General features: G+C 36.6%; 1 protein-coding gene across 1 annotated transcript in view; it reads right to left on the bottom strand.

Annotated features, from left to right (window-relative positions):
* Nucleotides 1–387: 387 nt before the first annotated feature.
* SLC10A6 (solute carrier family 10 member 6) overlaps nucleotides 388–18,459 on the bottom strand; it is a 35,162-nt gene continuing 17,090 nt past the window's right edge. Inside the window, exons 4-6 of the mRNA XM_074228108.1 lie at nucleotides 8,404–8,579; nucleotides 5,782–5,939; nucleotides 388–1,823 (exon numbers count right to left, since the gene is read on the bottom strand). Of these exons, the coding sequence (XP_074084209.1) occupies nucleotides 1,561–1,823; nucleotides 5,782–5,939; nucleotides 8,404–8,579 (597 nt within the window). The 3' untranslated portion in view covers nucleotides 388–1,560. The remainder of the gene's footprint in view (nucleotides 1,824–5,781; nucleotides 5,940–8,403; nucleotides 8,580–18,459) is intronic.

Here is an 18,459-nt window from a genome sequence, read left to right on the forward strand (position 1 = left end):
TGTAAGCTAAGAATCTTAGTTACTGGAGACTTTAGGATTTTAGGAGCTAATTCAACTTCTTGTACTCAAAGCTATAGTTAATAAGCAGCCTTTAGGGGAAAAAAGGGGGGGGGGGAATGTGCTCTGGTGACCAAAGAGCCTTAAATTTTGTGTTGCGTCTTCTTTGAATTGAACACCATTTTATGCCAAATCTATGGTTCTTTTTTTTCCCCCAATTACATACAAAAATAGTTTTCAACAATCATTTTTTGTAAGATTTTGATTTTCATATTTGTCTCCCTTACTCCCTCACCTCCCTCCCCCAAGAGAAATCAATCCACTATTGGTTATACATGCATAATTATGTTAAACATATATCCATCAAATCTGTGGATGAAACAGTGGAAATAGAAAATTGCAATGAAAAAATAATATATAGGAAATCTGTCCTGGAGGGAATGCAGGGTTAAGGAATGAACAGTGTGGGAAAAAGTAGATCTCTCAAATCCAGAAGACTTAAAAAAAGAATAGGAAGGTCCTGAGAACAAAGAAACAAATTCTACATACAAGGAAACTGAGTCTTGAGAGAGAGCCTCTTCCCCAAGTTCACACAACTAGTAAGCAGATTTAAAGGGAACAGGTAAGAATTTAGAATGGAGCAGAGAAGAGTCACAACCAATGGCATTGAATCTATGTAGGTTTAATGTGCTTTACATACATGCATTATGTTAATTGATCCTGGCAACAGTTGTTTAATATTTATTTTTCTTATTTTTCTTGATTCCTTCTGTTTTACATAAATTATATTTACATATATATATATAAAACCTTTTCCTTTCTCCTACCCAATGTGCTTTCCCTTTTAACAAAAATGTTTTTAAGAGATAAAAAAAACACTTCAGTAAAATTAATCACATTACCACATCTGACAAGATTCACAGTATTCTATACCCACAGTATTCCAAACCCACTCTGCAAAGATGCATTTTTCTCCACTCTTATTCAATTCATTTGTTTTCTTTAGTGTAGGTTATTTTCCTGAACCTACCCTACTCTTCATAAATCTCATGCTTTTCTGAATTTTTCATAATTAGCGTTTTGTTTTGTTTGCAACATAAAACCATTATTTACCATAATTTGCTTAACTCTTACCTAGCTGATTGGCATGTGGGTCCAAGTGTTGTTTTCCTCAAGTCCAGAGTCACAGCTAGTAAGTATCTGAGGTCAAATTTGAACTCAGGTCCTCTTGACCCCCATGCAGGTGCTCTAATGTCTGCCCTACCAGTTAACAGTCCTTGGATTGAATCTAAATAATCAGTCAGGTCAATAAGTCCTATAGGCAGTAAGGATGTCCCAAAACCCAATCTAGGTGCCATCAACTGCAAAAGAAGGGTTATAAAGTGACATGCAAGCATATTGTTATATTAAAAAAATTCATACATGAGAGCACTGTTTAGACATGATGATTAAAATACCAAATTAATTCCCCCCCCAAAAAAAGGGAGAAAGATATTTTCCCCAAAGGGATCACATTCCAGTAGTGCATATGGTAATATACACTGATGACTGACATTTAAATACTCAAACAGATGCTGTCCACAGTTCAGTAATTGCATCTGAAGCAGATGGATTGACTTGTTGACCAACACTTAAGGTTTTGATGAAGGCACCACTGAGGTCTATTGTCATGGCAGCTCCAGGGCCACTCTGGCCTCCTTCATCTCTTTGCAGAAAGGAAGTAGCCTCACTCCTAGCAGCTGTTTCCTTCGATTCAGAGACTTCATTGGAATCAACATCCTTTTCTTCGTGCTTTTTCTTACATAATTTCTTGTATATCTGATAAACTTCAGGGAAGACAAATACATGATAATGATAACTCATTTGATACAGATAATAATAGAATTATTTTTAGTGCAGTCAACTAACTGCAATTCAGGATTTTTGATTTTAAAAATCAACCTGTAACAAGAGAAGAAAAGAAGGGAGGGAACTGATAAACTAAATGGAGTTTAAAATAATTTCCTAAATTTGGTGAAGTGGGATCACTGGACATAAAATCAGAAGGAGTTCAAATTCTACCACAGCCACTTGCTGGCAGTATGACCTTGGACAAATGAATGAACCTCTCTGAAATATTTCTGATGTTTGTTCAATGAGAGATTTGGATTTGATGGTTTCTAAGGCCCCTTCCCAGATAGATAGATAGATAGATAGATAGATAGATAGATAGATAGATAGATAGATAGGCATATATATCCATATATGATCCCATAAGTTTTAAATTTCTTCTATTCAAGCTGAAAGTCATTTGTTACATGAGTGAAAGAACTTGGACTAAACAAACAAAAAGAACAGCACAAGAACATTGTAAATTTTGTCATATGTGTATAGCCTATATCAAATTACTTGCTGTCAAGAGAAGGGGAGGAAGGAGGGAGAAAAGGTGAAAGTTTACAAAATGAATGCTGAAAACTATCTTTGCATGCAGTTGGAAAAATAATAAATATATATTTTAAAAAGAGAGTATTGAAAACTAATAGGAGTTTCTTTTTGGTATTCTTCTTATTTAACATTGTTACATTACCTCCACCAATAATAACCCGAGTCAATTGACCTGAACAGAGTAATTGGGACCAGTTAAATATTAATGACTTAATTTGCTTCAGTGAATAAACTAGACAACCAACAAGATTAATAATCAATATTTCTCTACAACTTCTTGGACTGGTTGTATTTTTTTTCAAGGCTTTAATATGTCCTTATGGAAGGCTTGACATTCACAAATTATCTTACTATTAGTTGTCTGGGAGGAACCTTGTGAAATTAACTGGTATTCAAAATCAGTTTATGAGGGCCAGTGTTCTTGAAGAGACATAATATAAAAATGTATTTTAATATAGATTCGCCAACTCTATTTCCAATGCGCCAGTAAAATTCTTGTCTTCCTCCTAACACCCAATTATTACTCACCTACATTAATGGTAAGTTTACTCATGGAAACTAAATAATGAGGCCTTGAATATAATTCTGCAAGTATCTTGCTTTATTTGAAGTGCATTTCTAATATTTTTAATCTTGTCATCAATTGATTTGCCTATGTCCCTATGAAACTTGTTCCAAAGAACCAGTTTTACATTTTCTGTTTTCCCCAGAAATATCAGACTGAAAGGACACCAAAGTGCTATTAAGGTTAATGTTTGAGAGGTGGAAAAGCATGATCCATAAGCGCAGTTCTTTCTGGCAGCCATCTAAACAATATCAAAAGTATGTTCAGGCCCTCAAAAAGAGATGTAAAAATGTAAATTCCTTAGGCTACGATGTAAAAGTTTCTGAAAATAATTTCTTGAGACCTAGTTTGCTTGTTGATTCAGGGGACTCAACCTAGAGTTATTCACATTTTACTCAGGCCAAATCTCAGCCTCCAGAGTCTCTTCTCTGAGGTCCTCTCAAGACATCTTAGGAGGACATTTTTGCTGTTCTATATTCATTTTATGGCAATATTCTGTGTTTGTGGAAGAAATCTGTAGAGTCTGAAAAATTCTTATCTGCTCTGCAAGTTTGTTGTGTATTTGAAAAAAACAAATTGTGCATAATAGACTTACATATTTATAATTGTCTTTTTATTGTAATATGTTATGGAAATGCTTGTTTTATGCCATAAATTAAAAATGAAATGGAAAAAGCTAACTAAAATATAACAAACTTACATAGTAATGATGGGGGGGTCCCAATTAATGAGCCCCCCAACATTCTGGTCTGCTCTATTTCTGATGAGGCTTCAACTTTTTGATCTGCTCTGAGTCCCCTGAGTATCATTCCTGGGTCCTTGCTAAAACCAGGAATTCTAGCTATGACTTAATTACAGGCTCTATTGCCTTCTGCCCCTAGCCAAGACCTTTTTGTCTACTGGTTGTCCCTTATTAGTGCCCTCTGCCCAACCTGCTTAAAAGGTCATCCTTGCCCTTTTACATGAGGATTAGGATCTACCTAGAGATCTAATCACTTATTATTAGCACTTGGGGATCTTCTTCGACATCTAAATGTTTTCCTTAACAAGCATGTTCATAAATTAATTATAAATTCTCATATAACTATCCCTTGGACCCAAATTCTTACAGGAGAAGCTGAACAAAGTGCAAGGAGACATAGACAGCAAAGCTATAATAGTGGGGGATCCCAACCTCCCTCACTCAAGAACTAGATAAATCCAACCACAAAATAAACAAGATGGAAGTTAAGGTGAATAAAATCTTAGAAAACATAAATATGATAGACCTCTGGAGAAAAGTGAATGGGGATAGAAAGGAATATATACTTTTCTCTGCAGTACATAGCACCTATATCAAAATTGACCATGTACTAGGGCATTAAAAACAAATCTTACAATTAAATGTAGAAAGGGGGAAATATTGAATGCATCCTTTTCAGATCATGAGGCAATAAAACTTACATATTATAAAAAGCCATGGAAAGATAAACCAAAAATTAATTGGAAACAAAATAACCTAATTCTAAATAATTAATGGATCAAACAACAAATTGTAGAAATAACAATTTCATCCAAGAAAATGACAATAATAACACAGCATACCAAAATTTATGGGATGCAGCCAAAGTAGTTTTTAGGGAAAATTTAATATCTCTACCTTCTTATATGAATAAAATAAAGAAAGAGGAGATCAATGAATTGAGCATGTAACTAAAAAAGCTAGAAAAAGAACAAATTCAAAATCCCCAATTAAATACCAACTTAGAAGTTCTGAATATCAAAGGAGAAACTAATAAAACTGAAAGCAAGAAAACTATTGATCTAATAAATAAAACTCAGATTTGGCTTTATGAAAAAACCAGTAAAATAGATGAACCTTTGGTTATTCTGAATAAAAAAAAAGAAGAAAACCCAATTACCAGTGTCAAAAATAAAAAGGGTGAATTCACTACCCATGAGGAAGAAATTAAAGAGATAATTCAAGCTATTTTATCCAACTCTATACAAACAAATTTAACAATCTGAGTGAAATGGATGAATATTTACAAAAATATAAACTACCCAGATTAATAAAAGAGGAAATAAAATATTTAAATAACCCCATTTCAGAAAATAAACTCCATAAGAAAAAATCTCCAGGTTCAGATAGATTTACATGTGAATTGTCAGACATTTAAGGAACAACTAATTCCAATTCTACATAAACTATTTTTTAAAATAGGAGAAGGAATTCTGCCTAATTCCTTTTATGACATCAATATGGTGCTGATACCTAAACCAGGAAGAGCCAAAACAGACCAAAAAATTCTAGATCAATCTCCATAATGAACATTGATGTAAAAATCTTTTTTAAAAATTTTTAGCAAAGAGATTATAACAAGTTATCACTAAGATAATACACCATGATCAGGTAGGATTTATATCAGGTTGGCAGGAATGGTTCAATATTAGGAAAACTAATTGTCCCTTAGTAGCACCATCCCATTTCTTGCACACAACTTTTGACATCTAATATCATCTTAAAAGAAGATTTTTTTCCTCTACATCTTTTTGCTCCACTGTGTCATGGTTCTTTGCTAGAATATCTCCCAATTTTCAACCCATGTGCAATCATAGTGACCAATAAAATGCCTACTTGTCTGGGAGAGAGCCAAATTCTCACGAATTCTTTTGCAAACATACTACACCAAGCCCCAACATTTTCTGGGTTCAAACCCAAACAATAAGAAAATTTTAAAAACACACAAAAAATTAAAATGACTTCTGCCTTTCCCCATCCCAATCCAAGTTTTAAAAATGTGTATTATACCAACCTAAAATAATGAAAAATCCATTCAGCATCTGGAAAAATCCATAGTTCAAAGGGAAGGTAAATACCTGGGCCACTTGTTCTGAACTGAAAGATAACTGAAGCATGGTGGAACACAGTTGTACATTCTGAGCTCCTGTCTCCATGGAAATGGTCCTGCACCTACCAATGAGAATATGATCTAAGTAAAATTTTGTTATCAATAACTTATGTTTATAAGAGACAACATAGTGAATAGAGAGCCATATTTGGAGTAAAAATACCTGAGTTGAATTCCTGCTTCTGGTACCTTCTAACCACCTTCTAACCACTTCTTATTCTCCTTTATCCCATATCCAACTGCTGTTGCTATTGTTGTTCAGTCATGTTTGACTCCAAGGCAGTGGGATTAAGTGGCTTGCCCAATGTCACACAGCCAGGTAATTATTAAGTGTCTGGGTTTAGATTTGAACTCAGGTCCTCCTGACTTCAGGGCCGGTGCTTTATCTACTATGCCACATAGCTGCCCTGATTTTCCATTTTCTTCTGTAGCTCATTTTACAAATTAGGAAACCAAGGTAAACAAGGTGAAGTGACTTGCCCAAAGTCACATGACTAGTATCTGAAGCCACATTTGAAGACAGAAAAAAGCGTCTTCTTGTATCCAGTTTGAATACCATGCCACTTGGTTGCCAATTTAATCTTGTCATTTCTACCTGCACAACCTGTCTCACATTCCTCCCCGACTTTTTCCTTCAGATTCTCTCCTGAACTATAATGTTATAGCCTTCTATATCTTTCCCCAAATTTCTCTCTTCTCTAATTCATTTTCATCTCATCAAAACACAGCTGCAAAAGCAAAACTCCTTAAAAATAAATCTGATAGGGGTGGCTAGGTGGCGCAGTGGATGGAGCACTGACTGGCCTTGGAGTCAGGACTACCTGAGTTCAAATCTGGCCTCGGACACTTAATAATTACCTATCCATGTGGCCTTGGGCAAGCCACTTAACCTCATTCATTGCCTTGAAAACTCTTAAAAAAAAAAATCTGATGGGGCAGCTAGGTGGTGCTGTGATTAGAGCACCCACCCTGGAGTCAGGAGGACCTGAGTTCAAATCCAACTTCAGACACTTAATTACCTAGCTATGTGCCTTTGGACAAGTCACTTAAGCCCATTGCCTTTCATAAAAAAAAATAGATAGATAAATCTGACTATATTGGTTAACTATAATTGCCTCTCTTTATCTCCCCAGTCTGTCTCCAAAATAGATCTTCAGAAACAGCATGTGTTCTTTTCCCTCATATATTCTATATCCCAACAAAAATGCCATATTTACTGTTCCTCAAATTTGACCTTCCATCTGTTATACAAAGATACCCCATTCCTTAAATATATTCCCATAGGCTCATCCCTATCTCTTAAAATCCCTAGTTTCTTTCAGAGACAAGCACAAATGCCATCTCCTCCATAAGACATTTCCTGATCCTACTGATGCTATCACTCCCTTTCAAAATTACCTTGTCCTGAAGCAGGTAGACCCACTAAGGGAGAGAACAGAAGCAGCACATCCCAGGCTCTCAGACTCAGAAGGAGCCAGTCTAGGACTCTGCTCCTAAGAGTCCCCAAAGGAGCAGTTCCCTTGAGATGGCCAGCTCTCCTTCCAATTCAGTTCTTTCCCCAACCCTACACCCAGCCTCCTTCCAAGTTATCAACCCTTGTGAAGTTGTGACCTGGCAACTGCTTCCACATGTCCTATGGTCCCCATTTCCCCATTAGCCGCACCATGTAAAAACTGGAAAAAAGCAAGTTCTCACCTTCAAGTCCCAACACCATCCAAGGGTTTCAACATAAAACATGAACAGTTGAACCCTAGTCTTCCTCTTTTAGAATGTACATACCTTGAGAAAAGGGAAGATCTTTCTTTTCTAATTGCATCCACAGCCCTTATCTCAGAGCTTGAGGTATAATGTGCTTAATAAGTTCCTTTTAATTTTTTCATTAATGTCTTTCTTGTGTTTACCATAGAATATAAATTCTTTGAGGGCAGAAATTACTTCAGTTTTGTCTTCATGTTCCCAGTACTTGGTAGAGTCCTTGACTCATCATACGTGTTTTATGATCAATTTTTAAATGTCATGATAAATGGTGGGTCATGTATATAAATAGTTTTATTTTAAATTTTACTTACCTTGGAAGAAAATATAAAAAGGAAAATTAGTGTGTCATAGAAGTATTTTCCGAAATTAAGAAAAGCATCCTGCTATAGTCAGACTTCCTCTTTAGCACCCTTGAATCCTTATCTAAGTAAATATTCCTTTGTTAACCATTGACCCAAGAGGTTTCATTTCTTTTCACTTCTAGACTAACAGTTGTAACAGACTAGACCCAGTTCAGGCCAGGATGGTAGATCAAATTCAAAATTTGAACATAGTGGTTCTTCTGGCACTTGATTTGCTCTAAGTAAATAATTTGTGGGTAGGTCTCCTTGATCTTTATGTAGGATCTTATGCTGCCTCACATTGTTTCACCTCTTAAATCACCTCTTCACCTACCCAGGTTGGCACAAGTATACATGCACAGACTAACAATAGATTGCGTAAGCTATTCTCCCCTAGGATAACTAGGGGTCACTTAGCAGAGGTTACCTCTCCCAAGGCTGGAGGGTTAGAAGAGCCAAAAGGAAACCAAATATGTGTCCAATCAAAGGAAATAAGAAAGTGACGACCAGAAGCTGACCAGCTGAATTCCAAGATCCTTTAATTAGTATGCCACCAGCTACTATGATCATTGCCAAGAAGACTACCCCAACAACAGTCCCAACCTGAAACAAAGGAAAAAGAAAGAAAATGTGTAATTAAATGAGATCATTTTGCAACAAAACAGTTCATTGGTGTGTAAAAATCTAAAAGTAAATCGATACTGGTTGTGAGGGAAGATAGAAAGTTAGGAGGTGGTGTCTGCCTTGATAAATTCCCTCAATTTTGGATAAGGGTGAATCTAAGCAAAATTTTTAATAGTCTAAATTTATATCTTGTGTTTCCTCTCTCTCAACACACAACTCTGTAGTTTTAGGACATAGCATCCCTTGAAACAAGGGAACTCTGGGCACAAAGAAGTATTGTAATATTTTCCCTTTTTCTGTATTGAGAGAAAAATGTTATGGTCCTTTTTTTCTGTATTGTTCTTTACAAGCAAACCCCTATAAGCAAGGAATGTATATAAGCAAATAAACACTGTTTAAATAGTTAATCTTTTATAAAAATAGTTAATCTGATGCTGAGCAAGATGAGCACAACCAGAAGAACACTGTACATCCTAACAGCAACATGGGGGATGGTGATCAACCTTAATGGACTTGCTCACTCCATCAGTGCAACAATCAGGCACAATTTGGGGCTATCTGTGATGGAGAATACCATCTATATTGTGGAATTTGAACAAAGACCAAAGACTATTACCTTAATTTTTTAAAAAAGGTATCTTATTATGTAATTTTGCTATCTCTTGTATTTTATTTTTTTCTTAAAGATATTTCTCTCTCAATGCTTTCAATCTTTTTTTTTTAGGTTTTTGCAAGGCAATGGGGTTAAGTGGCTTGCCCAAGGCCATACGACTAGGTGATTATTAAGTGTCTGAGGCTGGATATGAACCCAGGTTCTCCTGACTCCAGGGCTAGTGCTCTATCCACTGTGCACCTAGCCTCCCCGATACATTCAATTTTGATTAATGTCTACCATGGAAACAATGTAAAGACTAACAGAATGCCTCCTTGGGGGGTGGGGTGAGATTGGGAGGAAAATTGTAAAATTCAAAAAACAATAAAAAAAAGAAAAAATAATCACCCTTGTCTATTTCTATAGTGACTCTATATAGGTATTTTAATCCTATCTAAACTAGAGCCTTGGGACAGCTAGGCAGTGCAGTGGGTAGAGCACCAGCCCTGGAGTCAGGAGGACCTGAATTCAAATCCAGCCTCAGATACATAATAATTACCTAGCTGTGTGACCTTAAGCAAGTCACTTAACCCCACTGCCTTATAAAAAAACTAATAAATCAATAAATAAGATGTAAACTAGAGCCTCCAAGATATCACCAGGTTCTCCTAGTTATACATCACAGATTCCTTAAGGCTACCTTCAGTTAACAAAGACCCTAACTCTTAATCAAGCTGACCCTTTAGCTAAGGTACTATAAAATTCTTTTTTTAATTTTTTCTTGATACTATAAATTCTTAACTTTAATTTAAGAATGTGAAGTTAATCTATAATTTTAAAATCCTCCAGACATGCTCAGGAATACAACTTTTATCATACATTAAGCCACTCCTTAGCCTCTCCTGTTGCCACCCTAGCCCTCCTCTCCAACTCCTCCCTGCACTGGAGGTGAGTTACACTCTCTTTGAGGATTCTGTTCACCTTCTTTAGCTAATTTTAGCTAATCAGTCTTGCTTTTTACTTGCACATGTATTCCTCTTCTCCCTTTCCCCTTTCCCCATTCTTAACAGTCCTTAATGTTCTCATCAGCTTAGCTTGTTTCTTCTTTGCTTGATTTTTACTATCTTCTTAAAAACTCATTATCTTTACCTTTATGCCTCCCTAAAGAACTCTGTGAATTAACTTGGAACCTTTTTTCAACAATCTGTGAATTAAAATTTATGGATTTTTTCCTATCCTCTTGAGTCAGAGAGCCTTGTGATTTCTTTACTGATAAATGAACTCGACTGATCATTGCAAGTCCCCTCCCCCAAACAATTCTCCCTGCTAACATCTTGAACCGATATCTTCACACTTTTCCCTCTATTTTGGTGCTATCATGATTTCTTTTTTGAAATTTTCCCATCTTAAAGCTCCTCTCAGACAAATAAGCTGATGTAATGGGGGTAAAGAGGTGAGCCCCTGCTCTTTGGGACCCTAGACAACTTCACTACTATGTGGATTCTGTCTTAGTGACAAAGGAGTTGTAAATTTGGGATGTTACAGAATCCCTTTGTTGTCAGCAAGGAGAAGTAGATGCCTCAAAAGAGGATTGGCCACTGAGCTAACAAAAATTGTCCATTCAATAGACTTTAAGGGGAAGATAGTAGCTGTTGTCACTCTTTCCTTCCTGTCTACAAAATGAGTATAGGCATAGAACAATCTCTGACTCTGATTCCAATGTCTGAATGGGTATGTGTGTGTCTGTGTGTGTGTGTGTGATGTCTCTATCTATCAATTTGTCTTTCTTCCTATGATCTTAGAGAAGAGGAAAGGGGGCTCCTATCCCCTCCAGCCACAATGGTAGTTGTTCTAATATGTCAATGAGCACATGTATTACCTATGGGATTCTGATGCCTTTTCTGATAAGTATTTCCTTGACCTGGACCTAGATAATCAAATGAGGTTTAAGAAAGAGACATTTTCAGTCTTGGAGGAAACCTTTTTAAGTTTGAGAGATCTACCCACATCCTTCCTCTGGTCCTTTCCTTCTACTACCATCACAAAGACCAAGAGATTACTGTGTCATTCCAAATGACCAAGTTCTTAAGCCAGATCCTAGAAAGATCATGGAAATGACCCAGGGTCTCACAGAACAGGGTTGCTTCTTATTATGAAGGCAATAGTCTTTTGGTTATGACATCAGCCTCCCTGAAACAATTCTCCACCCAAAGAAATGGCACTATTAAAAATGGAAAAAGATAAAATGTTTATTCCATGAAAATAATGAAATAATGCTATCTTACATTTATATGGCACTTTAAGGTTAAAAAATACTTTCTTCATAGCAGCCCTATACAACAAATAGTGCAGGTTGTGGTAGGAGCAATAGCCCCACCTTTCACATGCAGGCTAAGCTAATTTCTCCTGAAAATATATTGAGACTTAGGGGCGGCTAGGTGGTGCAGTGGATAGAGCACCGGCCCTGGAGTCAGGAGTACCTGAGTTCAAATCTGGCCTCAGACACATAATAGTTACCTAGCTGTGTAGCCTTGGGCAAGCCACTTAACCCCATTACCTTGCAAAAAACTAACATATATATATAGATATATATAGATAGATAGATAGATATATAGATATATATATATATATATATACTGAGACTTTAAGGAAAATTGGTGGGTCAAGACTCTAACGAAAGGCTCAGATTGTTAGATGTTACTTTCTTGTTGACTGAATACAAATTAGCCGTGAGGAGCTGGAGGGACTCGTACAGGAATTCCACTCAGCAAACTCAACTTACCTGGCTCTCAATGCCTATCCTTATCAATAGTCTGCTCCTATTGCTAAGTAAACATTTTGTTTAATTGTTGAATGATCTAGGGACCATTGCTAGTTGTCTTGACTTTTGTCTTGTCATTGGACTCCCAAGACTCTGGAGCAGAGAATGAGCCTGATGACATTGCACAGCTCTGCCTCACTTAAATCCAATTCATGAGCAAGTCAAGACACCATACTCTTCATGTCATTGGTCCTCTTTGAGAAGGGTGAACCACAATCTGAATGACCTTTAAATGTCTCATTTTCTTCCAATATTGAACCTAAACCACCAGGGAAGTGTTCTGCAATCAGACACAGACTAAAAATATGTCTTATTATCTCCATGTTCTAGATGAGAAAACTGAGTCTGAAAACAACCTTACATTCATATAGCATTTTAGTGGAAGAACTGGTAATTCAAATCCAATTCTTCTGATCTGCCTAAACATCTGCTTTTAATTCCCTGATTCTGCCTCCTTGCATCAAATGAACGACCAAATGAAGTAAAAGTTAGTTAAAGTTGTTCTCGTTTACCTTCTGATCCAACTCTACCAAACTTATTTTTTCCCCCTGTGGCATGTTCGCTTCTCATTTTCTCACCACTTTATGAGAAGTTGAGGAACATGTGTAAACATGAACAAGGCAGTACCTGTCCCATCTCGCATAGATTAGGACTGTTAGGGATTATAAAGAACATTGAGTCCAATATTCTCTTTACATAAGTGGCAACCAAGTTTCAGAAATGAAAAGTAATTTGTTCAAGGTCAAACAGGTAGAAAATGACAGAGCCAGGATTTGAACTCTGATTCCACATATATATCTTTCTTTCCCCTACTTTGACTAAATAGCTGTCTCAACTTCAAAGATATGTACAAGATGGCTAGGAAAAAAGCCTCCTCGCATAAATGCTGGTATATACATTTTAGGATCAGAAAAAATGCCAGAAGCAAACTAAACTTGATTTTTGAACCAGTTTGCTAGGTGTCAAACTAAAATACTTTTTATTTGAACTGCAAAACAAACCAGATTCCCCCACACCTCCATGACTTATTAAGAATCTAACCTATACTCTAGTATTTCAATGAATCTTTGATCTCACTGATATGTGTACATTATCTCCAAAAGTAGAAGCCATCTGTCTCATCCTCCACTTGTTCCAGGCTGGGCCCTAATCACTGTCCATCTACAGTAATTTTTTAAAATATTTTTTATTTTTTCATTCTGAATTGAACAAACACTAAATAAAATTAGTATTTTCACAAACCAAATACTGTAAATAATGAAGATTATACATGAAACTTAATCTCAGTTAGGTATAGCTTGCTTTTCTTTTTAAATGTAAGGGTAGGGCTTCATTGATTATCCATTCCACTTAGAATTTTAATTAACATTATTAGATGAAAGTTTCTTAATTGAATCAGTAGGAACTGAGTTGTGACTAGAGCCTATATATCTCCTTAAATAAATCAAATCCTCTCAATGGAAGCATTGTTCAAGCCCTAAGGAGCTTATATATTTTAAAAAAAGACCAGGCTTAGAAATAGATGGAATTTCTTAGGGTTGGGGCATACAAAAAAAAGAAGAGTCACACAAAACTGAGTCAGAATAAACCAGCAGCCCTGTGAAAAGAGAGAGAAGGTAAACTGATTTGTGTCAGAGAAGGAAATATCAAAGAATGACTACAAAGGCATCTCAGTGTTGACTGAGGACTCAAAGTGATTGTGATTATATTCCTAATTTTTGTTAAGAAAAAATTATCTAAAGAAGCAGAGGAAGGAACTGCATGCAACATTATATTGCTCCTGCACTTAAACTAATTATTGTAACAAGGTTTGCAAAAGTATATGACAAATTCAGTGTTTCTTTCAAATCTGCTGCTTATCTGTGTTTCTTACCTTCCTTCTTTTGGACATTTTTAATTGTCAAATAGTCCTATTCTTTTTATTTTACAACACTGCTCCCCTCTACCCATCTCACCCCCAAATCATTAAAAAAAGAAAAACAAAATCTTTGTAACTAATATGCAAGTCCAACAACCATGCCTAAAAGTGTATATCTCATTCTGAGTGTTAAAACCATCCCCTGCCAGTCAGGAGGTGAGAAAACTTGCTTCATCATTAGTCCTCTAAAGTCATCATCCATAGTATTTTCCCAAAATTTATATACTAATGGAAGAGGCCTCTAAGTTATCCAATTGCCTATCAAGTTCCCCCCTTTTTTATATTGATAGGTCAAATGATTTTGGATTATAAATGGATCTCCTTTAGGAGGCACGAAATTGTTCCAAGACTTGATGCACCCAAGATCATGACACCGGCAAATAGGAGCATTATACAGGACCTCCCAGTTGGAGGAACCCTCTATCCTTTTGTCCTCATTGACAATGACAAACACCTGTGAAAATGTCTACCCATTTTATGCTTTGCTGAAAATTAATCATAAGAAAGTATGAGGGGTGGCTAGGTTGCACAGTGGATAGAGCACAGATCCTGGAGTCAGGAGTACCTGAGTTCAAATCTGACCTCAGACACTTACTAATTACCTAGCTGTGTGACCTTGGGCAAGCCACTTAACCCCATTTGTCCTCCAAAAACCTAAAAAAAAAGAAAGTATGAGAAATTTCTGAGTGTTTTGTTTGCATAGGATCCAAGAGGTGGCTATTAGGATCTGTCAGAACAATATGTTATAAAGGCAGGGGTCTCTGGGCTATTGATTAGGCTAAAAGACACAAGCTACATGCAGGAATGTCAGACTAAGACGAAAGGGAAGATACAAGAATTTATCACTGAACTGGAAAAGTTCTTCTAACCAGACCTGAAGATGCCAGAGTTGAGATTGGACCAAAACCAGCTGTAGCTAGTCTGGGGTCCCTGACCTTGCACAAGTACCCAGGCTTCATAAGTCTTCTGCATAGTAACTTACACACACCCCTGTGAGGCCTGGGGCTCATCAGCTTAGCACACCCCGCATTGGTGGGGAACATATTAGAATTATGGGGTAGGTGTGTGGATTAGATTATACTCCTGATGACTTAGATCAATGTTGCCATCAGAAGGGAGGAAAAAGCCTTTCAAACTGCATATAAGACTGGAATTGTCCCAATTTGAGGCTCTCTCCACTGCAGGGAGCATTAAATAAATGGTCCTTCTGTTGCTCCAGGCTAAGTTTCATTATTAGGAACCATGTGACCCCACTTTGGAAAAAGGGTTATGATTTTCATTTATTTTTTTAAGGTTTTTTTTTTAAGTGTCTGAGGTCAGATTTGAACTCAGGTACTCCTGACTCCAGGGCTGGTGCCCTATCCACTTTGCCACCTAGCTGCCCCTGATTTTCATTTCTAACAAAAGTCATCGGTTGTTTCTGTTCATTCAAAGAATCCTAATGAGGTTAACACATGACTCCTCTCTTCCTCTGATTCCCCACTCCATATCCAATCTATTGTAAAGCTCTGTGTATTTTACCTTCATTATAGCTCTATCTAATGCCTCCTTTTCTTCTCTGGCATGGCCACCACTCTATTGCAAGCACTTATCAACTTGTTATTGTCCTTTCAATCCTGTCTGAGTCTTTATAACCTCATTTGGGGTTTTCTTGGTGAAGATACTAAGTAATTTGCCATTTCCTTCACCAGCTTATTTTGCAGATGAGGAAACTGAGGCAAACAAGGTTCAGTGATTTGCCCAAGGTCGCACCGCTGGAATCTCCCTCATTCCAGATCTGGCACTCTGTCTGTCACACCACCTACTGGTTCATATTTATCACTTTACTCATGGATTATGACAGTGGCCTGATGGTTGTTCTCTCTGCCACAAGTTTCTCCCCACTCTGGTCTATCCTTCACTCAACTGTTAAACTGATCTTCCTAAACAGCAAGAATGACCAAGTCCCCTCCCTACTCCATAACTCCAATCCCTCTGTTGTTTCCGGAATAGGACTGGATAAATCAATCTAGAAATCATCTACATAGACATGATAATTAAATCCTTGAAATCCAAGATGACCAAGCAAGATATTATAGAGTGAAAAGAGAAAAGGGACCCTGGCAGAGCTTTAGGGGAGTATCCATAATCAATGGATGTGATCAAGCTGAAGATAGTGTCTGTGAAGGTGGCACAGTGAATACAGTGGAGAAGGAGACACTTGAAGAGTTGAGAGACTATGTAGATGTGAGAGAGAGAGAGAGAGAGCAAACCAAATACGATGTGATTTGGGGTTGTGTCGTGGGATTTTCTCTAGCAATGAGAAGAGAGACTGTTTGCTGAGAGACAAAGGTGATAGAAGAGATTATGGGGAAGATGACTGAGGCAGAGACAACAAGGAAGGAAATAGAGGAAGAACTAAACAAATCAAATTTTTCCATGATGTATGAGTAAGTCTTCATACAAAGGGGATGGGAAGTGCAATGGGAGGTTATATAAGGGGCGGAACATTTGGAATTGCTAATTACTGATTATGAGAGTGAATCAGGGATGTATAAAAAAATTGCCTTGCCATGATGAGTGCCCAGTTAAGAGTATGTAACATGGATTTGCATTGGACTGAGTCAGGACAGTTTCTTAACTTTAACTATTCAGCAAACCATGAATGGGAGTGGAAGCAACAAAGAGTGGGAATACTCATCGGACAGTGTTGGGCAAGGTATGAGCAGTAATAGGACAGGGGGGCAAAGGATGTGACTGATTCATCAAGCTAATAAGAGTATCACACAAGATTTTGATGCAATTACTCTAAAGAAGAGTCATTTAGGGGTAGCTAGGTGGCATAGTGGATAAAGCACCAGCCCTGGAGTCAGGAGTACCTGGGTTCAAATCCAGTCTCAGACACTTAATAATTACCTAGCTGTGTGGCCTTTAGGCAAGCCACTTAATGCTGCTTTACAAAAAAAAAAAAGAAGAGTCATTTAGGATTATGACATGTCAAAAGGCAAAAAGCAAGGCATAATAACTCTTGATCATAGTCACAAGAGTTTAAGTAAATCTTGAGAGGTATATTTGAACACATGAAAAAGGCTAAATAATAATCATGCTTTGAGGGAGAAGAGACGTGTATTCCATTAAGATAACAAAGGTCACAGAGGGAGTTAAGAAACACAGTCTAAGTGGGGTTTTGTTCTGTTTTGTTCATTTTAAGAGAAGTAAGAAAAGTGAAGAAGAAGAAATACACCAAGGAAGCAATGAGGAAGAATGGGGAAGAACTTACCAATTCTCACAATTGGGCTTCTCCATCCCAAGGAAGCAAGGAATTGTGGTCATGACTGGCAGGAGACAGCAAGTCTCACTGAGCAGTGAAGAAACAATATTTGCATGAATTTAACTACAAAATAGTCTTTGTAGAGCTAAGGTTAGACTTAAATAATTGGAGAAACTAATGGCTTATGCTAAGCCTATAGAATAAAATTTCAGTATTACCTAAATTAGTCTACTTATTTGGTACTGTACCAAATTCTCAAAAGAATAAAATTCATATGGAGGAGTAAAAAAAAATCAAGACTCTCAAGGGTAATTGTAGGAAAAAGCTATGAAGGAAGGGGATCTCAAATCTAACTAGTAATGGAACTTAAACTACATAGTAGAAAAATAACATTAAAAATTATTTGGTACTTCTGAAAAAAGAGATACTGATCAATGGAATAAATCATAAGGTATAAAGTCACTATGTACATATATATATATATACAGAGATTTTATATATATATATATATACTATCTTTCTCTAATATATCTACATATCTATATCTATAAACATAGATATAGATATAATAAAGTAGTGTTTGATAAACCCAAAGACCCCAGGGTAGTCATTATTTGACAAAAACCATTGAGGAAATTGGATAGCAGTTTGGCAAAAATAGTTTTAGAGAAACATCTTACACCATACCAAAATAATCCTGAAAATATCTTAGCAACAAATCTCTGCTAATGTTCTCATTTATAAGTTATATAAGAAACTTAGTCAAATTTATAAATTAAGATCCATTCCCCAATAGATAAATTGTAAAAGGATATGAAAAGGCAGTTTTCTTTCTTTTTTTTTTGGTTGAACACCTATAATAAATGTTTATTGAAATGAATTTTTATTAGCACATATTTAGTATTTCATTTTGCCCTAGTTACATGTAAAAACAATTTTTAACATTCATTTTTAAAAGTTTGAGTTACAAATTTTCTCCCTTTCTTCCTCCCCAGTCCACTCATCAAGAAGGCAAGCAATCAGGAGGCACCTAAGTTGTGCAGTAGATAGAGCACCTGCCCCGGAATCAGTAGGACCTGAGTTCAAATCCAGTCTCAGATACTTAATAATTACCTAACTGTGTGTCCTTGGGCAAGTCATTTAGCCTCATTGCCTTGCAAAAACAGAAGAAGAAAAGAAGAAGGAGGAAAAGGAGAAGGAGAAGGAGAAGGAGGCAGAGGAGGAGAAGGAGAAGGCAATGTGATATGTTATACATATGAAGTCATGACTATGAAAGAA

Source organism: Macrotis lagotis, chromosome 3 (genome assembly GCF_037893015.1).
Source record: "Macrotis lagotis isolate mMagLag1 chromosome 3, bilby.v1.9.chrom.fasta, whole genome shotgun sequence".
NCBI classification, from domain to species: Eukaryota; Metazoa; Chordata; class Mammalia; order Peramelemorphia; family Peramelidae; genus Macrotis; species Macrotis lagotis.